General features: G+C 45.8%; 2 protein-coding genes across 4 annotated transcripts in view; one reads left to right on the forward strand and one right to left on the reverse strand.

The window, feature by feature from the left end:
* The window catches only part of rtn1a (reticulon 1a), a 17,824-nt gene extending 12,648 nt beyond the window's left edge, over positions 1-5,176 (forward strand). For all 3 annotated transcript variants that reach the window (XM_053502716.1, XM_053502717.1, XM_053502718.1), the window contains 6 exons: positions 2,256-2,463; positions 2,640-2,778; positions 2,959-3,028; positions 3,209-3,255; positions 3,729-3,787; positions 3,904-5,176. In XM_053502716.1, the coding sequence (XP_053358691.1) occupies positions 2,256-2,463; positions 2,640-2,778; positions 2,959-3,028; positions 3,209-3,255; positions 3,729-3,787; positions 3,904-3,946 (566 nt within the window). In that variant the 3' untranslated portion in view covers positions 3,947-5,176. The remainder of the gene's footprint in view (positions 1-2,255; positions 2,464-2,639; positions 2,779-2,958; positions 3,029-3,208; positions 3,256-3,728; positions 3,788-3,903) is intronic.
* A 1,919-nt stretch (positions 5,177-7,095) lies between these two features.
* On the reverse strand, positions 7,096-23,221 carry tdrd9 (tudor domain containing 9). Its single transcript, XM_053502357.1, has 36 exons — positions 23,071-23,221; positions 21,788-21,864; positions 21,259-21,332; positions 20,889-21,110; positions 20,543-20,665; positions 20,387-20,467; positions 20,134-20,298; positions 19,821-19,924; positions 19,324-19,443; positions 19,096-19,180; positions 18,877-18,934; positions 18,590-18,694; positions 18,394-18,491; positions 18,012-18,143; positions 17,704-17,863; positions 17,340-17,403; positions 17,152-17,215; positions 16,793-16,837; positions 16,410-16,463; positions 15,635-15,751; positions 15,256-15,363; positions 15,002-15,102; positions 14,764-14,934; positions 14,415-14,526; positions 13,474-13,692; positions 13,248-13,337; positions 12,902-13,159; positions 11,643-11,804; positions 11,484-11,554; positions 11,258-11,367; positions 8,749-8,845; positions 8,385-8,517; positions 8,144-8,262; positions 7,868-7,940; positions 7,611-7,709; positions 7,096-7,461 (listed from the first exon to the last, which is right to left on the reverse strand). Exons 1-35 carry the CDS (start codon positions 23,205-23,207, stop codon positions 7,614-7,616), a joined length of 4,005 nt encoding a protein of 1,334 aa, XP_053358332.1. The 5' UTR covers positions 23,208-23,221; the 3' UTR covers positions 7,096-7,461; positions 7,611-7,613.
* Between the last annotated feature and the right edge of the window lie 227 nt (positions 23,222-23,448).

Below are 23,448 nucleotides of genomic sequence, written 5' to 3' on the forward strand. Positions count from 1 at the left end.
TATTAATGAAGAGTACTTTTACAGAACCAAAGCGGTGAAAGGGTGTGAGCTCGAACCCCATTGCCGTTCTCGGGCTCTAAAGGGTTAACGCTATATAGAGCCTGATGTAAGATGGCCGACATTTCATTCTGCCCTCTTCAGCTAAAATTAGCAGACTGGAGGGAGAAACACTCAGGAGACGTCAGCTCCCTCTTTTTCTCTCTTTTTGTCTTCTTTTCATCACCGAAGGCTGATTGAAACCGTCGCCACAGCAGCAGGATCTTAGCTTTTCATAGTGACTGAATCCAGATGTTTTGGAGCTCACACCTTGACCGCTCTGCCACATGGCCCAAAACCTTGTCTGTCTCTCCTAGGGCATTAGCACTAGCACTGCTCGCTTTTGCTAGCCGTTAGCTTAGCTCGTGTTTAGGAGAATAAAGATGAGGTTTAAGTTGTCGGATTTAATAAAACGCTACGTATTGACAGATACGTATTGACAATATTGCAGAGCTCTGGTTTGTACTCAGAGACGATGATGACTCATATTTATCCTAACGTGTTTCAAGCAAACACCCAAAGTCTAACCCAAAAATCACTTTACATTGACAAACGTCCTCATCAACCCTGTGTGTGTGTGTGTGTGTGTGTGTGTGTGTGTGTGTGAGACATTGCCAGGTGTCAGTAACAGCCTTATGGTGGAAGATCCTCCATTGAATAGCAAGTGGGACAAGAATATAAATATATACACAGTGGCCAGTTTATTAGGTACACGTCGCACTTACTGGACTGCAGACCTGCCCGAATCCGTCACAGCATTTCTTGAGACATGAGAGCGTCATTTAGCCGCTGCAGAGCTTTTAAAACACATCGTGCATTGCTTGTACAGTTGCAACAAGCGGTCAGATTACTCTACAGTGTGTGTGTGTGTGGGGGGGTGGGGGGGCGTGTGAAGGGAGGTCTGAGCTTCTAACTGACTGAACACACCTGATCAGGTGGGGGATCAGCAGGGGACGTTGTGACTCTCGAGAACATGTGATTGGTTTTGAAGTTCTGTCTCAGTGCTCAGGTCTCTGTGTGACTCGTCCCATGTATCCATGTCTTCTGGTCACAACACACACACACAAACACTTCGGACCTCTGAACAAGGTTTCATTCAATAACTGACTGAAATTTTTTATTTATTTATTTATTTTTTAACATATACGGTGGGTAAAAATAAAGAATCCCCCCCCCCCTTAAAATAATCACATTTAGTTTTTCCCAGCTGTATTTACTCTGTATGTGAGTGAAAGATTTAACACCCACATGTCAGAACAATTAGAAAAAAAATCAGAATCACAGATTTGGAAAAGGATCATCCTAACGATAACCCTTCCTAAAAATAACTTGTAAACTCAGTGAGGTGAAGTTAATCACCTTCTCAATGGCACATAAAGCCGTTTGAGTTTGAACTGTGATCAGCTGTGGTCATTTTGATTAGTTCAGCATGAAATGCTGGAGCAAAAAAATCAAAGGCTTTATCACTGCCTTGAGGCTCTGTGAGGTCTATTTAATTATGAAATTATTAAATTTATATATATATAAAGGCTACCAAGAGGCCAACAGCAACTCTGAAGCAGTTTTACAAATTCTCCCCAGATGTGGTCACCATCACATTTAACTCGAATAATCACTCAATTTAGCCGTTCTGCAAGAAGAAAAAACAAATCCTGTCTAGACGTGCAGGGCTTTGTGTGTCATTGAGAAGGTGATTAGCTTCACTGATTGAGTTTACGAGCCAAATCAGTGATTCTGATATTTAATTTTTGTTTTATTCGGACATGTTGGTGTTAAATCTTCCTTTGGATGTGAAAGTAAATACAGCTGGATAAAACAAAACCTGCGTCTGTCTTCATTTCAGGCTGCAAAGCAACAGAATGTGATTATTTTGCAGGAATAAAATACTATAATGCAGGATTTAAAGAGAAGAGGCGTGTGTGTGTGTGTGTGTGTGTGTGTGTGTGTGTAAATTAAATAAACTCAAACTCAAGCAGAAACATGTTGATATTATGTGGGTGATAAATTCAACTAAGCGCAGACTCCGCCCACTGTGACTTACATACATTAGGCAGGACTGTATAAAATAATATCTGTGCATCAAGGCACACACACACACACGCACACACACACACACACACAGTGTGTTTGTTAATTAGCACTCAGAATGTATAAAATGGTTCCAGTGCATTGTGTGTCCTGTTGATGTGTGTGTGTGTGTGTGTGTGTGTGTGTGACAGTGGTGGAGCTGCTGCACTGGCGGGACATGAAGCAGACGTCGGTGCTGTTCGGCAGCGTGCTGCTGCTGCTCTTCTCTCTGACTCAGTTCAGCGTGGTGAGTGTGATGGCGTACCTCGCCCTCGCCGCGCTCTCCACCACCATCAGCTTCAGAGTCTACAAGTCCGTCCTGCAGGCCGTGCAGAAGACTGACGATGGACACCCCTTCAAGTGAGAGACCGTGTGTGTGTGTGTGTGTGTGTGTGTGTGTGTGTGTGTGTGTGTTACAGCAGCTTCATCTCCTCCTGTACATGTTACCTGTAACTGAGTTCCTGATTCAGCAGCAGCTCCACTGAACATCTACCTGTGTGTGTGTGTGTGTGTGTGTGTGTGTGTGTGTGTGTCAGGGCGTACCTGGAGAAGGAGATCTCTCTCTCCCCTGAGCAGATCAGTAAATATGTGGAGAAGGTGCAGCTGTATGTGAACTGCACCGTGAAGGAGCTGTGCAGGCTTTTCCTCGTCCAGGACCTCGTCGACTCGTTAAAGGTAACGCGGGTCACATGACCTGATGGAGCTCCTGAGCGCTCGTGTTGGTTCTATAACCACAGCATCCTGATATCAGAGCCGCCATCACCTGCATGAGACTGTTTACGTGTTAGTAACAAACAAAACCCTTCTACAGCTACATGTGTGTGTGTGTGTGTGTGTGTGTGTGTGTGTATGTAGTTCGCAGTGTTGATGTGGTTGCTGACATACGTTGGCGCGCTGTTTAACGGCCTCACTCTGCTCATTCTGGGTAAGATAACACACACACACACACACACACACACACACACACACACACACACACACACACACACACACACAGAGTTCTGGAGTAGGCTGCTCTGGCCCAAATCCATTCTGATGACTTTTAGGTGTAACAGGTGTTGCAGGTCACTAACACTGTGTGTGTGTGTGTGTGTGTGTTCCGTAGCTGTGGTGTGTGTGTTCACCGTGCCGCTGGTCTACGAGAAATATCAGGTATAATCTAATAAGCATATAATAATAATAATAATAATAATAATAAACAACAGTTTAAGCGTTGCCATGGCAACAGTTTATCATATGTTTATAATAATGTTTATTTGATGTTTGAAGTTACAGCCCTTTCTCTTTACCTCTCTCCCTCTCTGTCTCCCTCTCTGTCTCCCTCTCTGTCTCTCTCTCTCTGTCTCTCTCCCTCTGTCTCTCTCTCTCTGTCTCTCTCCCTCTCTGTCTCTCTCTCTCTCCCTCTCCCTCTGTCTCTCTCTCTCTCCCTCTCTCTCTGTCTCTCCCTCCCTGTCTCTCCCTCCCTGTCTCTCCCGCTCTGTCTCTCGCTCTGTCTCTCCCTCTGTCTCCCACTCTGTCTCTCCCTCTCTGTCTCTCTCTCTCTGTCTCTCCCTCCCTGTCTCTCCCGCTCTGTCTCTCTCTCTGTCTCTCTCCCTCTGTCTCTCTCCCTCTGTGTCCCCCTGCAGAAGCAGATAGATCAGTACCTGGGACTCGTCAGATCGCAGGTGAACTCTGTAATGACAAAGTGAGTATGAACTGAATCACAAACACTATGAAGTGATAAATCTGAGCCTGCTGTCATCCATCAGTTGAGCCACACGTGTGTGTGTGTGTGTGTGTGTGTTGTTTCCTGTTCCACAGACTAAGGGAGAAGGTTCCTGGAGCCAAGAAGAAGGATGAATAAAATCCCTCCATCCAGAAGCCCTAAACACGGCGTAGTCAGTAACGAAGGCAGCCCGGCTGCGTCCCAATCCTGTTTTCGAACACGCCCTCGCTGACTTCCACCCCACCTGCCCCAATAATCCCCCCCACAAACACACACACCCCCTCGGCTGCGGGACGCTCTTGCTTCTCACCCTCACCACTGCAGCCTTCAGAAGCACAGATTACCCAGAATGCAAGTCTCCATCAATCCTAGAGTTTTTTTTTTTTATCTAGCAAGTACACTTCATGAGCACTTCTAAGGGGAAGTCAGCGGGGGTGTATTTAAGGTGTGTGCCGATAACACGCGACTACGAGTATTAACTGACACCCTATCGGGATTGATGATGACATCACCGCCATGTTGTGTATTTTAATTCCTTCTGGTCACATGATTAGCTCTAGCTGTTCCGATTGGACGATGAGCCGCGGCGTCGATGACGATCCTGGTGTAGATCGCGGCGGTTATCGACACACGCCTTAAAAAAAGACGTTACAATTTATAAAAATCTAAAAATTCACACGATAATAATTATTAATGAAACAAACCCCCCGCTAAAAGACGACAGTGTGTGTGTGTGTGTGTGTGTGTGTCTCCAGACACCACAAGCGACAAGTTCTGTTTTGCTAACAGATCAGACGGTTAAGTTTCATTTGTGAATAAATAGTTTGCTAAGGAAGAAGGTGAAGATGACGCGGTGTAATTAACGGTCAAATCCAAAACACGCGGGAAACAAACGGCGCTAAATCATTAATACCGTCACGATGTAAACGCGCGAGCGACACAAGCGGCTTTTTCTCTCAGTTTGCTTCAGATTTAAACGCATGAACGTCAGTCTTTAGTAAATAATATTAGCTTTCTTTCTATGCTTTCATTCTGCATTGCTTCAAAAACATCTCACACACACATACACACACACACACACAACATGCACACACAACATACACACACACAACATGCCTGCTCAGTCGCCGTACAACTGCTTAAATCACTGCTTACACACACAGGCGCACATGTATGAATATAAATATATTGTGAATTATTTTGTGTGTGTGTGTGTGTTTGCACACAGTAATTTGAAAGTGTGTTAAATGTAATTCTGCTTTTGTAAAGTCAGGAGTGTGTTGAGTTCAGTGTTGTGGACTCTGTAACTGTCTGCACTCATGTATTTATCAGATGAACAAAATCCAATAAATGTGCTGTAATGTACAACGTGTGTGTGTGTGTGTGTGTGTGTGTGTGTGTCCTGCAGTGGATTGGCACCCTGTCCAGGGTGTACCTCCTGGGATAGGCTCCAGACACCCCCCAATGACCCTGAATACAGGATTAGGCGGTATAGACGATGAGTGTGTGTGTGTGTGTGTGTGTGTGTAGTTGAGGGTTGTGCACTTAAAGGTGAAAAGCTCCATAAAAGAACCCATCAGAGCATCGTGCTGTAACTCACATGCACCAGAACTTGCTTCTTCTTTTACAGGTTTACTGTTTCTCATTTCAGTATCCCTGAAGAGAAAAGAGTCCAATGAACATCTCCCCTTCTGTCCTGCAGTGGTGGTGTGGTTACTGTTCTAGTCTCTGGTGTGGGACGTCCCTGGTTCTACTCTGTATCTGCTTCTCTGTAGGTCAGTGAAAAGTTCTAGAACACAAAAAGCGTTCAGGTGGTTCAGCTCGTGTCCCAGGTCTGAGAGTTTGTTGGTTCGAATCCCAAACACTTCTGCATTAAACTTTATCCCTCTTTGAGTTGTTTATAAAAGCCAAAGTTGCACTAAGCATCAACCCTACCGTGTCTCCACTGGGGCTCAAAACTACAACAACCCCGAGTAAAGGGCCAGAACTCATCCTCATGAGCCACCAGAGAACATGCAAGTACGTTGTATAGTAGAGCTTTATACAGTCATGTACAGTACGCAACCCTGAGCTACAGCTGAAACAAGAGAGATGGAGACGCGAACTATGGACATCACACATGAGGGACTGGTGTAGAGACCACTACGCCACTCCAGGACCAGGTGGAGGTGTGCTTGTTGAACTTTGGTCTTTAATAAATGACTTCAAGCAAGATCAAGTCTGCAGAAACAGAGCCATCGCTGGGACCAACAAACATGGTCTTGTCTAAGGGACATCACACACCAGACACTAACCACTACACCACTGGGGGGCGCTGCTGCTGATTACTGGAGTTTAGAATTTAGCATCAGAGCTATACAATATCAGACAGGTGGGTTAAATCTTACAGCTGATCAGTGTGTGTGTGTGTGTGTGCTGAGATTTTTTTTTTATAGATATTGGTAATTATTCCTAAATAATAATTCACAAGTCTACATTTTATTTTGAAATTATTTACATGAAATTTGAAGTGTTTAATAAAACATTAGGAGAAATGCTGCTGCTTAAACACTGAGCAAGTGGTCCCAAGACAGGGACTAAAACAAAAAACCTCATGGTGCCTGCAGGCTTCCAACAACACCCACTAGGTGGCGCCCATGGCCTCAAAAGATAGGTGTGTGTTAGTTGTTTAGAGGGACTTTACAAAAGTTACCATGGCAACACACAACCGTTATCTAGCAAGTTGTAGTTTCTTTGGGAAATATCTTTACTGATGTAAATAAACACTGAATCACTCGGTGTGTGAATTATCTGTTACTTTCTATGAATTCCTGATGTACAAAAGTGACATCACAGGCGTGACGGTGTCTCTGTACTGAACATCAGCGCGGCTCTGAGGACCCGCGGTTACCTACAGCCGGTTACAGCCGTGCTGGTGTTCTGAGTGTGCAGGTCCAAACCCAAACCTGATCCTCAAACTCTCAGATTAAGGTCATGTGACTCCTGAGGCTCCCTGGAACCCAGTTCACCAGTGGTGTGTGTGTGTGCGTGTGTGTGTTACAGCGGCTTCCTCTCCACCATGATAACTGTAACTGATTTCATCCCGAGTGTTCCAGATTCAGCAGCAACATCACTGAACATCTATCACACACACACACACAATCCAGAACATTCTTAGCTCTTACTTCTAACACTATAACATGTTAATACGAACATTACACCTTCCTGATGAAGTGTGTTAATTACTTTAAAATACGATTCTCACACACACACCATGAATAGGATTGTCAGGCAGTATTGACCCAAACTTGAGGTTTAATTTATTTATTTTAACTCAACACAATAATAGTTATACACACACACAGCTGATTAATGCAGCGGTGCTAAATATCCTGATATCAAGGGGTGGAGCCACTGCACCCAGTTCTGAAAGAAGATCCGAAAAGTCCTCCTCAGGCGGGAGGAAACTGGTTCTGATGGTCAGGAACAACAAAGGAACCACAAAACAGGCCTGCCATGAACTGGAACCTGGTGGAGCACCAGTGGCCCCAATTAAACCAATTTTACATTATGATGGACTTAAGGAAAAACAAAACCAAAAAAAAAAACTGTAATCATCTGCTAGATCCGGGCCTGGAGAGCCGGCGTCCAGCACCGCTCCGTGACTCGTCCGTCTGTAAACACATCATACACACTTATTAATAAACACTGATTTTGTTAAAGAGTTAAACACTTTAAAACAGTGCAGATGTGTAATAAACTAATAAACTCTCAGGTTTTTATTGAACAGTTATTGATCTGGAATAAACCTTAGAACTCAAACCTGTCACAGGTTCAGCAGCGTTACAGGGTGGAGCTGAAACAAAACACCAACGCTGCGGCCACCAGTCTGTAAAACCTCCATCTGCTGGGAGGGGCTGACCTGAAACACACACACACACACACGTATTATTAACAAAATCTAAATTAGTAAGATGCATTTTCATGGAACTATTTATTTAATAAAAAGTACACAATGTACATATAGTGTGTGTTCAGTGTTGCATTAATTATATAAGAGATAATGTACAGGTGTGTTACCTGGTTCCATTTTTTAGGGTTAGTGAAGTAAACCGGAGAACAGTCTTCCCTGGAGGGGGTTTTACAGAACAGTCTGAAACAAACACACACACACACGTTACTATTACATCTTTTCAGAGTAATTCTTTTCTTTTTTCGATACAACAATTAAAACCACAAAACGGAGAGATCTGGCTGTAGAACATGTCAATGCGCTGGGTGTTTAATTTAAGTCTACTCATCCTGCCTCTGGCGCCCCCTGCTGATATTACTGCAGCACAGCAGCATGACACAGACCTGATCAGTCGCTCTCGAGCGTCGTCCTGCAGCGTGCGGATTCTCTCCGGGCCGAGATGGAGGAGACCGTTCGGACCCTCACACACCAAACGGTTCATGGCTGCTCTCAGTGCGTTTATCTGGAAAACAGACACACACACACATCAACACAGTCAACAAAGGTGAAAATCCTAATATACGAATATCAGCTAGCATGTTTGAGTAAAAGTGTGTGCTCACACACGCGCACACAGCAAATCACCTCTGTGATGTCATCAACATCAACCCTCACATCAAAGGCCATCTCAATGTCATGCTCGGGAAGAATGGCCTCATGGGAGTTAGAGCCCAAACCACACAGAGCTCCAGTGAAGCAGGTCCGATTGTCATCAGTGCTGCAAGACACACACACGAACTCCCTTAGATTACACCAGCACACATACACAGCGATTCATACTGCAGGTAACACACACACACACACACATACATACACATGCATGCAAACATGCTCACGCTCTAATGGTGTTGAATAACAGGTAATTGAATTACAATGAAAAAGAGGAGTGGGGTGGGGTGAGACAGGTGGGAGTGGTGGAGTAAGACAGGTGTTGTGCAATAAGACGAACCGCAGCTCCATGACAGGAGTGAACAGCATGGTGATGAGGGCAGGAAGGCCGGGGATGTAAGGCATCAGTGCCGTCTCTTTAAGCAAAATACACAGACCTGCGCGCGCACACACAAACACACATTTAAAAACGAAAAAAAAATATTTTAAATGTGTTTGTATGGAGGGAGACAGACAGACAGACGGGTACCCGAGGCCCCGGGGGAGACAGACAGACGGGTACCCGAGGCCCCGGGGGAGACAGACAGACGGGTACCCGAGGCCCCGGGGGAGACAGACAGACGGGTACCCGAGGCCCCGGGGGAGACAGACAGACGGGTACCCGAGGCCCCGGGGGAGACAGACAGACGGGTACCCGAGGCCCCGGGGGAGACAGACAGACGGGTACCCGAGGCCCCGGGGGAGACAGACAGACGGGTACCCGAGGCCCCGGGGGAGACAGACAGACGGGTACCCGAGGCCCCGGGGGAGACAGACAGACGGGTACCCGAGGCCCCGGGGGAGACAGACAGACGGGTACCCGAGGCCCCGGGGGAGACAGACAGACGGGTACCCGAGGCCCCGGGGGAGACAGACAGACGGGTACCCGAGGCCCCGGGGGAGACAGACAGACGGGTACCCGAGGCACTGAGAGAGACAGACAGACGGGTACCTGAGGCACTGAGACAGACAGACAGACAGACAGACAGGTACCTGAGGCACTAAGAGAGAGAGACAGGTACCTGAGGCACTGAGACAGACAGACAGACAGACAGACAGGTACCCGAGGCACTGAGACAGACAGACAGACGGGTACCCGAGGCACTGAGAGAGACAGACAGACGGGTACCCGAGGCCCCGGGGGAGACAGACAGACGGGTACCCGAGGCCCCGGAGGAGACAGACAGACGGGTACCCGAGGCCCCGGGGGAGACAGACAGACGGGTACCCGAGGCCCCGGGGGAGACAGACAGACGGGTACCCGAGGCCCCGGGGGAGACAGACAGACGGGTACCCGAGGCCCCGGGGGAGACAGACAGACGGGTACCCGAGGCCCCGGGGGAGACAGACAGACGGGTACCCGAGGCCCCGGGGGAGACAGACAGACGGGTACCCGAGGCACTGAGAGAGACAGACAGACGGGTAACCGAGGCACTGAGAGAGACAGACAGACGGGTACCTGAGGCACTGAGACAGACAGACGGGTACCTGAGGCACTGAGAGAGACAGACAGACAGACAGACAGGTACCTGAGGCACTGAGAGAGAGAGACAGGTACCTGAGGCACTGAGACAGACAGACAGACAGACAGGTACCCGAGGCACTGAGACAGACAGACAGACGGGTACCCGAGGCACTGAGAGAGACAGACAGACGGGTACCCGAGGCACTGAGAGAGACAGACAGACGGGTACCTGAGGCACTGAGAGAGACAGACAGACGGGTACCTGAGGCACTGAGAGAGACAGACAGACGGGTACCTGAGGCACTGAGAGAAAGAGAGAGAGAGACGGGTACCTGAGGCACTGAGAGAAAGAGAGAGAGAGACGGGTACCTGAGGCACTGAGACAGACAGACAGGTACCTGAGGCACTAAGACAGACAGACAGACAGACAGGTACCTGAGGCACTGAGAGAGAGAGACAGGTACCTGAGGCACTGAGACAGACAGACAGACAGACAGGTACCTGAGGCACTGAGACAGACAGACAGACAGGTACCTGAGGCACTGAGACAGACAGACAGACAGACAGACAGACAGACAGACAGACAGGTACCTGAGGCACTGAGAGAGACAGACGGGTACCTGAGGCACTGAGACAGACAGGTACCTGAGGCACTGAGAGAGACAGACAGACAGACAGACAGGTACCTGAGGCACTGAGAGAGAGAGACAGGTACCTGAGGCACTGAGAGAGACAGACAGACAGACAGACAGGTACCTGAGGCACTGAGAGAGAGAGACAGGTACCTGAGGCACTGAGACAGACAGACAGACAGGTACCTGAGGCACTGAGACAGACAGACAGACAGGTACCTGAGGCACTGAGACAGACAGACAGACAGGTACCTGAGGCACTGAGAGAGACAGACGGGTATCTGAGGCACTGAGACAGACAGGTACCTGAGGCACTGAGAGAGACAGACAGACAGACAGACAGACAGACAGGTACCTGAGGCACTGAGAGAGAGAGACAGGTACCTGAGGCACTGAGACAGACAGACAGACAGCTACCTGAGGCACTAAGACAGACAGACAGACAGGTACCTGAGGCACTGAGACAGACAGACAGACAGGTACCTGAGGCACTGAGACAGACAGACAGACAGACAGACAGACAGACAGACAGACAGGTACCTGAGGCACTGAGAGAGACAGACAGACAGCTACCTGAGGCACTAAGACAGACAGACAGACAGCTACCTGAGGCACTAAGACAGACAGACAGACAGGTACCTGAGGCACTGAGACAGACAGACAGACAGGTACCTGAGGCACTGAGACAGACAGACAGACAGACAGACAGGTACCTGAGGCACTGAGAGAGACAGACCCGGCCACCAGCATCCTGTCGTGTTGGTCGTGTGGACGGTCGTTCACCAGAACAGAGTTAATGCTGTTTCGGTCAATATTAACTGACCTACGAACACACAAACAGCAACAATTAAAAAAAGCCTAGTGTGTGTGTGTGTGTGTGTGTGTGTGTGTGTGTGTGTGTGTATTTGAGCGAGAGAGAGAGAGATGCACATGTCTCACCTGCACTGTGAGGTCCCACTCATGCTGTGGAACGTGACCATATAAGGACTGTAAGGGCCGTGAACTTTAATCTACAGAGGAGCAACAGTGATGATGAGAATGATGAAAATGTGTGTGTGTCTGTGTGCGCACGTGTGTATGATGGTGCAGTAAAAGAACCTTGCACTTGCTGTGGCTGGATTTAGAGAAAGACAGCAGCAGGGAGTCAATGAGACGCTTGTCTTCCTCTAAGCGTTTTTTCCAGGAGCTGCTGATGGAGCTTGGAGTGAAGGTTCCCCTCTCCAGCTCGTCATACAGGGTCGTCAGGAACTCATGTGACTGCTACAATGAGGGGGCGCGGGTGAGCATGCATATAGACAGACAAACAGACAGACTTCAACTCGCGTACAATCTGCTATCAGTTTGGACGTCATTTTACACGTGTAACTGCGCCAGCACTAGGGTTGGGTATCGTTTGGGTTTTTTTCGATACCGGTGCCAAAACGGTGCCTAAACTACGATACTTTACAAAAGCCACAAAATGATGGGTGATGACTTAAGAATACATTTTTATTGAACAAAATTGTTTTAAAAAATTCTTCTTAGTTAAATTAGCCTTTTTTGCAACGTTAAAATTGGTCAGTGTTGTAGTGCTACTAGTACTAGCTGAAAAGCCATAATTATAAACAGAATCCATGTTACATTAGTATTTTATAAATCGTTTGACCATTTGTTAGCATAAATGCAAGATTTGCATTTTGCAGTTAACATTACATTAGCCTACGACTAACCTGCAGAAAGGCTGCTGTCATCATAATCGACTCCTTTTTGCTACGGTTGGTTTGACTGGGGCTGAGGTCGTCCACACCGATAGTACCAGCACTTGTCCACAGGCTGTCAAACATGTGTCTCCCTCCGCTTTTAAGTTTATTCCGTGTGCCCTCAACTGGTTCATTAGATTTGACATGTTTCCCTCTTTACTGCTGTAAAACATTCGCTGCACGTCGTGGTGTCGGAATCCTTTCTTGTGAAATATAGCCACACTTTCGACCGTTTAGTTTTAAGCATTTTAACGAAAGTTCTTAAATTTATCAAGCTAAGATAGCGGTAGACCTCCTGCTGCCATCAGAGCGAGTGTAACGTTAGTTGCTGCATTCACGCGCATCTCGGATGGTCGCTCATTTCCTGATGATTTGTGCTTTTCATTTTTTTTATCTAATCTAATAAATTTTTAATTAATAAAAATAAAACGGACAGTAACATTACTGCAACAATGTTTTGGATTTGTATCATCAAAGCTTTCTGAAGTTCTCGAGATTTTTCGAATTAAGAAATAATTGATTTTTTCGGTCATTTCTGATTCCACATTTTCACATTCCATAACCTCGGCCTCAACACGAGCTTCCGAATAAACACTTCTCTGTTCGTCCTGTAGTTACCTTGCTTTCCGAGCTCTCGGGTGCGAGTCGGGCGTGGCCTTCTTGTACGAGCAGATCTACAACGCTGACGTCCCCCGTGTCCGTGGAGACGTGGACATGGACGCGCATAACACCATGCAGGATGGAGTAGAGAGTGACGATGAGCGAGCGGCCGCACACTAGCGTGATGAAGCGGTTGCGAGCCTGACTGCTCCAGCGGCCTCCCAGGATCACAGACCTCGCCGACGGAACCAAGCACGCCACTCTGAACTCCTGAGCCTGAACACACACACACACACAGCATTTTTTTATTAATGCTGTATTAGGGTGTTTAAATTTAGCTAAATGGTTGCCATGGAGACAATACCTGAAAGGGCAGAGCTTGCAGATCAGCAGGAAGTTCCCTTAGAGAGTTACAGGGAACCTTGGAGGTGTTTCCAAAGTCCACAAAGAACACCTGTGCACGCACACAAACACAGCTTCGTTACAGACTTACTTAAAATACAAAAATAACATAAAATTTACCTTTAACCACTTCATTCTTTGCCATGGAGATACTTTAGTATGTGTAGATTTATGTGTGTGTGTGTTACCTCCACGTTACTCCCCCTGACGTGCAGTATTTTGGCTCTGTAATATTTATATGGTTCAGTCTGTGTCTCAGAGAAAGGGGCGAGACACAGAAGATTTGGATAGAGTGACACGGGAAGTGGGCGGAGCTCGCGCTCCTTAATGGCCCCCGTCATTCTCCTCTGTTTCTCCAGACTCGTCTCATCAGCCTGGAACCCCCAGAAGTGCCCCACTTCAATGACCTGCACACACACACACACACGAGCTCCTGCATATATATATATATAAATATATATATATAAAAAACACACATATACACTACCGTTCAAAAGTTTGGGGTCACTTGCAAATTTCTTTGTTTTTGTTTAGTGATTTATTTTCTACATTCTCCAACAATACTGGGGATTTCAAAACTATAAAATAACACATATGGAATTAGGTAATTATCTAACAACAAGAAAAACAAGAGTTAGTTGTTATTTTAAGACACAGAGGTCGGCCTTTCTGTAATAGTTCTTGCAAGAACAGTATTGTCAAGTGCATTTGCAAAATCCGTCGAGCACCATAATGAAACTGGCTCTCATGAAGGCCGTCCCAGGAGGGCGAGACCAAAACCTACCTCTGTCACAGACGAGAAGTTCATTTAGAGTTATCAGCCTGAAAAATGACTAATTAACAACCAGCACCTCAGATTAGAGGCGTTATGAAGTCTTTACAGAGCAGAAGTAGCAGAAACATCTCACCATTAACTGTTCGAAGGAGATTAATGCATTTTTTGGACGCCTTCAGCATTCCTTTACAATGTAGAAAGAAATAAAAATCAGGAACCATCATGGAGTTAGAAAGTGACCTCAAACTTTTGAACGGTAGTGTGTGTATATATATATATATATTTTTTTCATATTTTTATTCATTTTATATATATAGTTTGCGCAGTGAAAGACAACAAAGGTGTATCGGACACCTCTGTGATGTTGACGATGAAGACGCATTTGGACGGGAGTTCCTCTGGATCGTAGCAGCTGCTCAGAGCGCCGACGGGGCTCACACACTGCGTCTGAAAATCCACATTCACCCTAAAAGAGAAGATAAAGAACTGGTAATGTACAGCGTATCATCTACACATCACACCATCGAAGGGATGTGGTCACATGACTACGTCCACTTTAAATGTAACCATGGCAGCCTAAGAAGCGATCTGAACTTACCTTACGATAGGATTTGATGATGCTCTTGTTTTCTGTGCTGTCCGTATGTGTATGTGTGTGTGTGTGTGTGTGTGTGTGTGTGTGTGTGTGTGTGTACACCCATACCGTGCATATCTGAGGTGTGAGATACAGCGCCCTCCTGCCCGAGCTTCCACCTCCTCTACAGGATGAATGTTGAGATGGAGAGGAAGTCTTTGCTGAGCGAGGAGGAGAGACAGAGAGACCTCTGGGAGAACGCCGGAACTCGGGGACGAACAGTAGAATTCTACATACGCCCTGAGACACACACACACACACCATAAACATATGCATAATCACAACAGACACACATACGGTGTTCTACCTGGAGTTGTCGTAGGTGATGGACTTGACCGGACCACACTGTCTGAAGAGAGATTGGAGCTGTTTATAGTACAAGAACGCAAACGGAGGGAGATTACGCACCTGAGGGACACAGAGAGAGAGAGAGACAGATTCTTTTACCACTACAACTTATTATTATTAATAAATCAAATTCAAATTTTATTTGTCACAGACACAGTCATACACAGTGAAATGCTTATTACTACTACGAATACCCTGAAGTTGAGTAAATACCATTACGGTGGTCCTGGGGTCGTTCCCTGAGAGTTCCTTGCAGACGAGCTCCTCGTCCACGGGCCCCTGGAGGAAGTAGTTTGGATAAAACGCTCCTGCTATTGCCACCTGAACACCAGACCGATAAACAATAATTAATAACAACAGATCGCTAGCAGGAATAAGCCACACATGTTGGACTTTGTCGTCATGGAGACGGGGAGAGACCACTTTAAACTTATTGATTTTATTTTTGCGTTCAGTTCGACAGCTTGAGAAATATGACCACAGAGTTTCACCTAAACATGAAACAAAGCTCTTCACAAGTTAAACTAGACCCGTTTCATTAGTGTGTGTGTGTGTATGTGTGTGTGTGTGTGTGTGTGTGTGTGTGTGTTACCTGCAGTATGAATCGCTGTGTATGTGTGCTGGTGTAATCTAAGGGAGAGGACGTTTCGGGGATGTGCATATTGAACTGCGACACACGGTTCTTCAGATCCTCAAACAACTCGGCCACCTGTAACACACACACAAAGTATGTGTAGAGACGTGGGTGTGTATAGATGTATACTGGAGCTGTGCAATTAAATCAACAACTAAATTTAATTGAGCTTGTGTTGGTCATTTTTCTATTTCGTATCGATTCAGACGTTTTAATGTGTGTACAGTCGACCCCAAACAAAGTCGCGGTTCAGAGTTCGTGACCTCAGTCGTTCAGTACATATAGGGGTAAGATGGGCATTAGACATTCTAGTGATAGACACAACAGTACACGGGTTCACCTTCAATTTCTTTTTTTTTTTTTTCAGGAGTAATGTATTAAGCTGAGTTTGAAATTTTGAATGAAATGCAATTTCGGGGGTCGGCTGTACATTACTGCCACCTACTGGCCTGAAATGTGCAGCAGAAGAAAAAAAAGTTATTACTGACAAAAAAAATCTAGAGTATGTATGCGCATGTTACTGGTACTAAAGCTTTGTGATTAAATAATTGCCCGTGTCCAAACTCTCTTTCTCAGATTAATTCACAAAATTCCAAAAGATTATTATTGGCCTTATTAAAGTCCTTATGAAAAATCACTAACCCCCCTATAGTGTACACATCCACATGTGGTTACAGATGTGTGTATAAACGTGTGTAATGAAAGGCTGATGAGTCAGTGTGTGATTTCTAACCTCTCGTATCCGTTTGATCTGAATGCAGTTCTCTTTTCCCCACTGCAGCTCATCCTGAAAACACACACACACACACACACACACACACACACACTATTATTTCTGGAAGTAAACACACGACCATCAATCCCAGACTAACCTCTTTATTTATATCCATAACAGATCATGTTACAACTCATCATCATCATCATCATCATCACAAGCTCTCGGCTCTCATCCCTCCTGTATACATGCTCTATACATGTTTTACCCATTTCCTTATTTGGTCATCACTTCCTGTCCTTATTAGCGTGTCCTCTCTCGGGGCGGTTCCTATTGAGTTCTGCCTTACAGTGAGTACTGTATCTGTACACTACACACAGAGAACACACACACACACTCACCTTCGGGTGTCTAAGCTCTCCTTTGGCTCTCGATGTGTACCAGGCCTAAAACACACACATAAAAAGCAATAAGATGATTTAGTGTGAGGTTTTGTAAGCGAGTACTGGGAGGGAGATGACGCCTCAGAACGGTGTGTATTGGGGCACAGATTAATGCCGAGGTGAACACTAGAACACACTCAAAGCCTGACGTTACACTGCCAACATGACCACAGCCCCACGTGTACTGCAGACGGAGACGGATTCCAGGATACGTATGATAAACAGAGTGAACGAGGACTTGACCAAACCCCCTGCCGGGTCTCAGGGTCAGACATTAACCACAGGGTTCATCAACACTTCATCAAAATAAGGCATACCTTAAAGGCGTTAACAAAGGCAATGGGGTCACTGGGCACGCCCTGAGCGAATGACAGCTTACTCCTGATAGAACACACACACACACACACACACACACACACACACACACACAGGAACGGTCAGGATCAGACACAAATATACCACCACTACATAAACGAAAAAACAATAAATAAAAAACTAAACTCACCGGTAACCTGGAAGTGGCTGCAGAGACGAGCTTACAAAAAAACTCTTCAGAGAGAGAGAGGCAGCTGAGAGAAAGAGAGAGAGAGAGAGAGAGAGAGAGAGAGAGAGAGAGGGAGAGAGAGAGACAGACAGAGAGAGAGAGAGAGAGAGAGGGAGAGAGACAGAGAGAGAGAGGGAGAGACAGAGAAGGTGAGAGAGAGAGAGGGAGAGGGAGAGAGGGTGAGGGTGAGAGAGAGAGAGAGGGAGCACTGATTGTGTGCTGAATTATATTAAAACTAAAACTATTAAAAAATTAATAAAAAACTATTAAATCTCGCACTTTCACACTCACACACACACACACACACACGTGCGCACAGCATTACCAATGATGACACACTCCTCCAGGCAGCCGAAGACGTGTCCGAGGACGATGAGCTTCCCGAAGTACAGATCCAAGGGCAGGTGTGCAAGAACCCGACCAAGAAACGTTAAATTACCATCAAACTGCGTCGTACTGCTGCTACACACCGAGAGCGCGCCCATCTGCTCTCTCACACACACACACACACACACACACACACACACGTTAGAACTGGCTATTACCTCATTTGTGATTACACACAGAAATTTAACTTTAGTGTGTGTGTGTGTGTGTGTGGGAGCCAAACAGAGGTGACTTTGAACCCCTGACCTCTTTGAGCTGCAGGACGGTCCTCTCAATGTCGTCCAGGTTCGGGGGTGTGAGCGCGGTGGAGAGCACGGAGCGGGGATCACCCATGTCCAACAACTTCACTTTTAACAAGGTACTGGCTAAAGGCGACCGCTGTGTACAAACACACACACACACACACACAATAACAAGAATTCAATAAAATTTGTATTTGTAAAGCGTTTTTAACAATTGTCATTGTCGCAAAGCAGCTTCACACAGTCAGAAGAAGTTTGTATGGAATGTGAGTGTGTGTGAATCAGAATAATCAGATCATCATCAATCATATGTTTGTGGCCGTATTAACAACACTGATAGGGGTGCTAATAATTTGTGCGGCGTGACCCGAGAGCGCTCGTCTCACCAGCATCTGAGGAACGGTGTACTCCGGAATCTCACTGTCCCAGAAGTTTCTAGTGACCAAGCGATAACAAAACCCTTTAGACACACGACCTGCGCGACCTGAGAGGGGGGGGAATGGGGGGTGGGGGGTACGAGTCATTCTCAAGTAGACGGTGATGAATAAAATATCAAGTCATTAATATAGATGTTAATTTCACCTCGTCGCTGGTTACAGTTGGTCTTGGATGCCCAGGTGAGACGGAGAGACTGGTAATTTGTCTCCTTATCACACACCAGGTGGCGTACCAAGCAGAAGTCAATCACTGTGGGGCGCACACACACACACGCACACACACACACACACACACACACACACACACACACACACACACACACACACACACACACACACACCCTCTAGCGAGCATATTCGAATTCTAGTGTTTAGTTTCATTGTAGTCCAAACCAGTACATCATAAAACATCACACACAAACAAAGACGCACCATATTTGACATCAGGCACTGTGACTGAACTCTCCGCTATATTGGTGGACAGGATGATCTGTCAAAACACACACACACACACACACACACACACACCAGTATGTTTAAATAGGCAAAACATTTCTTGAGTTGGAAAAAACTGAACTGTACAGTACAAGGGCAGAAATGCAGAATTAAAATGTGTACAGGTAAGTGTGTGTGTGTGTGTGTGTGTGTTACCTTCCTATACCCAGGTGCAGGTACCAAAAACACCCCATTTTGCTCCTCCAGAGTGACAGTGGAGTGGAGAGGATACACCTGCAACCTGACACACACAAATATACACACATAAAAAGCTGTGTGATTGTGATTGTGATTAATCCAGGTCTGTGTAAAGACTCCAGGTGATTAAATAAATATAGATCGTATATAATTCTAGTCGGGTCGGAGTAAATCGGACCCTCTCACCTTTGGCGCACCAGTTTAGCGAGAGCTTCCTGCATGTACTGAATCTCAGCGAGTCCGGGGAGAAACATCAACACACTCCCTCTGTCTGGGAGAGACGTACCACCATCCTGCTCCGAAATACTGTCCAACACACACACACACACACACTCTGATGAAAACTGAAAGTAATTCTAGCTCAGACATGTTGATCGCGTGCAGGCTGTAGATTAGATTAGATGTGATCAGATTCCTGGACATTGTGATTCTCAGTTTATTTCAGCAGCAGCAGTTTACAGTCTGATTTAATTCTGCCGCTCTATTTCTTACATGTTTTAATGTATTTAAAACTAATAATTGCATCTAATATCCATTTAAACATCGTGTAACTCGTGTTGTTGATTGTTTACATTTCATGTTGCATAAAAAGCGATTTTTTTTTTTCAGCCGATCACAAAATGAATAAAGTATTTAAAAACTAAATGATCGTGAACTCTGATGTGGGTCGTGTGAAAGCTGACCTTTGCTCTTTGATCTCCATCTCATCAAAATTCTGAACGAGACTCACGGCAACATTATACATTTCTACTGTAATGTAGGGCGCATCGGGGTGGGACATGTCCACCTGACACACACACACACACACACACACACACACCATGTTAATCTCACTATATGAATAACTTGAGTCATTATTGTTCACTCCTGTAATTAAGTACACAAAAGTACACAAACACTAGCGGTGTGACAATACATCAGTATACAGGTGTACCGCGATATTATACCTGTACACAACACGACACACACTCGTACGTCTGTAACTCACTCACTCACCCTAAAAGGCAGGATGGTTCTGAGGTCATCGAGGTAAAACTCCTCGACGGTGTACGGCGCTCCCTCCACCTCAAACACATACGCCGGGTTTATCCAGTTCCTGATCGGAGTACCGAAGTATTCGGCAAACTCAGCACAGTTAATCGTAGCCGACATCAGGATCACCTGCAGGAGAGAGAGAGAGAGACAAAGAGATGATCACCTGCAGGTTAGACACAGTTAACCAAATGTGTGTGTGTGTGTGCGCGCGTACCTTAACAAAGCGTGAGTTGGAGTGCAGCAGTTTTCTAACCAACAACAGAAGGAAGTCCAGCTCCTCTGTCCGCTCATGCACCTAAAACACACACTCCATCATGAATACTGTGTGTGTGTGTATATATGTGTGTGTGTGTGCGCGTGTGCGCGTTACCTCGTCTATAAAGATGTGTGTGAACTCGATTAGGCTCTTGGCTCCCACCAGTTTCTGGAGAAGAACTCCTGTGGTCATGTAGATCAGCCGAGTGTGTTCTGTGGCCATCTTCTCCAAGCCCACCTACACACACACACACACACACACACACATGAGAAGACAAGAAAGTATTGGCAAAGGAAATGGGATGAGAAAAGGGAAGGTGGAATTAAGAAATCAGAAAGAGAAGAAGAGAGGGAGGATGTAAACAGACAGAGGATCAAAGACAAGAAAAAAATAAAGAATAAGGAAAAAAGTGAGAGGAGAAGTGGCAGAGAAGTGTGTGTGTGTGTGTGTGTGTGTATACCTGATACCCCACCACGCTGCCGAGTGTACACCTGCGCTCCTGGGCGACCCAGCGTGCGATGCTGCTAGCTCCGATCTTGCGCGGCTGTGTGACCACCACGTTGCAGGGGGCGCCCTTCTCCATGTAGTAATCCAGAATGAACTGGGGCAGCTGGGTGGTCTTCCCACTGCCTGTCGCCCCCCGGATTATCACCACAGAGTTATTCTCAATCAGGGAGATCAACTACACACACACACACACACAGTAAATACACTGTCTTCTGATAACCTGAATGTACGGGTGATAGTGTAGATTTAGCGTGTGTGTGTGTGTGTGTGTGTGTGTGTGTGTGTGTGTGTGTGTGTGTGTGTGTGTGTGTGGACCCACGCACCTCCTGTCTGTTCTTAGTGATGGGGAGTGTTGGATACTCGTAGCTGGCGAGAGGAGGGGGAGTGACCCCGGTGCCTAGAATTTAAGCTCAAAGGTCAGAGGTCACATCAAGGACACAATGCAAACACTGACTGCATAAAAAGAACTGGACAAACCGTCTGTAGCGCCACCCACAGGTCATCTAAAGAGCACACCCCTAACTATGCATGATTTTACCGTTTTATTATAACTTTAACTGATGATTGTACCAGGCTGTGAATTTCTGGTGTAAACTTGTGCAGGTGTTTAATATGAGGCTCTGTGGGGATCGACTCACATTTGTGGACATTAGAGGAACTTTGTGCACGTTTTGGCACGGCCATTTAACTTATTTTTAACAGAACAGGATTTCGTCCCTTGAGCGTGAATGTTGAGCTCAATCTGTAAAGCGTTTATTTTATAAACAAGTTTTACACTCAATAAAAGTGTGTATGATTAAATCTGTGACACGACGATCGCAGACTGAAAAAACCTAATGAAACTGCTCTCACCGAGGAGGAGGTCAGACTTCTTTTTTCTCTGGACTCCTCCCTCTGATCCATCCTTCTCTGGGGTTCTGAGGCTGACACTGGAACACACACACAGAGTTTCACATTAACACTTTGTTAAACAAAAATGTTTATATGGCCACCGAGTGGCACAGTGGTAAAGTGCTCGCGAGTTCAATTCCCGGGTGATGCTGTAATCTCTCACAGCCGGAGGTCTAGAGAGAGCTGATTGGCCGAGCTCTCTCAGAGGGGAGGGATGAGAGGTACTCGCGCTCCCACATTAATCACGACTCTACAGCCAATCAGGGGCGTCTGTGAGCTCACCCAAGCAGAAGGATGTTTGGATAAAATCTCATTCAGGAGCTTCAGCACATTTCCACATCTTTTTACACTCTGGAAATGTGCTGAAGTTCCTGAATGAGATTTTATCTAAAATTAGTTATTTTAAACTGTATTTTAGACGTCAGGGTAAGAACAGTTTTGACTCATTCACAATAAAAAATAAATAAAATGTAAAATATATACTGGATTAAAGTTCACCTTTCGTGGATTAAAGTTCTATTTATGGCAAATATGAATAAAGTAATAAATATTAAGTGATGCAGTACCAAACATATTTAAATATATGTTTAGCTAAAATGTATTACTATATTAACATTGGTTTTGTTTTTATTATTAAAATGTTAATGGCCAAAACACAGTATTTGTGTTGATGTAATTTTTTTTTTATGTTATACACATGATACAGATGGAAGTGACCCATCGTGCGTCCCTAAAAGCATATGAGCTGTAAAACTGTTGCTTAAGTATTTTTTTTCTGTCCATTTATTCATGTAAAATCTAAAATGACCAAATTTAATTTGAATGACAATTAAGATCATTGAAGGATTTAAACTTGAACATGTAACTTCACTGTAGATAATAGTTTAGATGAATCCTAGAGAACAGGTGCTGACCTGCTGATTATGCAAATGAGATGAACTGCTATTAGCTCTCTCATCGCGCATGCGCAGAGCCGAATGATTCAGCGATTAAACTAGCGGTTCTAATTAGCCAGGGAAGCTAAATGACATTCCGTCACATCCCTCAACTAAAGTCAATAATCTACTGAGAAGTGAGTTCATCGTTCTACATTAAAATAAAATGACCAGAATGTTAATATTATTCTAATCAGCACTGCGCATGCGCGGACTGGAGCGGCTCTCCCGCCAACACTTGGTGTAACATTAGCGTTAATACTCGGGGTCTCGGGCCTGAGGTGTTGTGCAGTGTCCGTCCCTCCGCACCTCCGCCGCTCCTCCCGCCGCTCCTCCCCGGGCCGGTGTGTGTCCCCGGGTCTCGGCTCCTCACTGATGCGGACATTAGCGAACTGGGCTCCGAGACACCAGCGCGCGATCTGTTCCGCCGTCACCGCCTGCTTCATACCGACTCACACACACACACACACTGATTAATACAGACCATACAACACGGAGGAAAAACAGCTTCAGTCACACACACACACAACCGAATGAACTCTAAACTTTAAAGAGCAAAAATAAACTTGCTCTCCGTGCGTGCGTGCGTGCGCGCGCGGTGACGTCACCAAATTAACGGTCGCGCCCAGGTGATAAACGGATATTTAAATCGGTGAGGGGAAAAATTCAAAATAATTAAACTTTATT

This window comes from Clarias gariepinus, chromosome 8 (genome assembly GCF_024256425.1).
Source record: "Clarias gariepinus isolate MV-2021 ecotype Netherlands chromosome 8, CGAR_prim_01v2, whole genome shotgun sequence".
Lineage (NCBI taxonomy): Eukaryota > Metazoa > Chordata > Actinopteri > Siluriformes > Clariidae > Clarias > Clarias gariepinus.

Excerpts from the sequence above, each read along its gene's own strand:
- tdrd9 (XM_053502357.1), bottom strand. The coding sequence starts at position 23,207 with ATGAAGCAGGCGGTGACGGCGGAACAGATCGCGCGCTGGTGTCTCGGA. Across the intron at positions 14,527-14,763 it reads TCACACCTCAGATATGCACG|GGTGAATGTGGATTTTCAGA; the intron begins GTATGGGTGTAC and ends CTTCTCTTTTAG. Across the intron at positions 13,338-13,473 it reads TCAGGGGGAGTAACGTGGAG|GTGTTCTTTGTGGACTTTGG; the intron begins GTAACACACACA and ends GTGCGTGCACAG.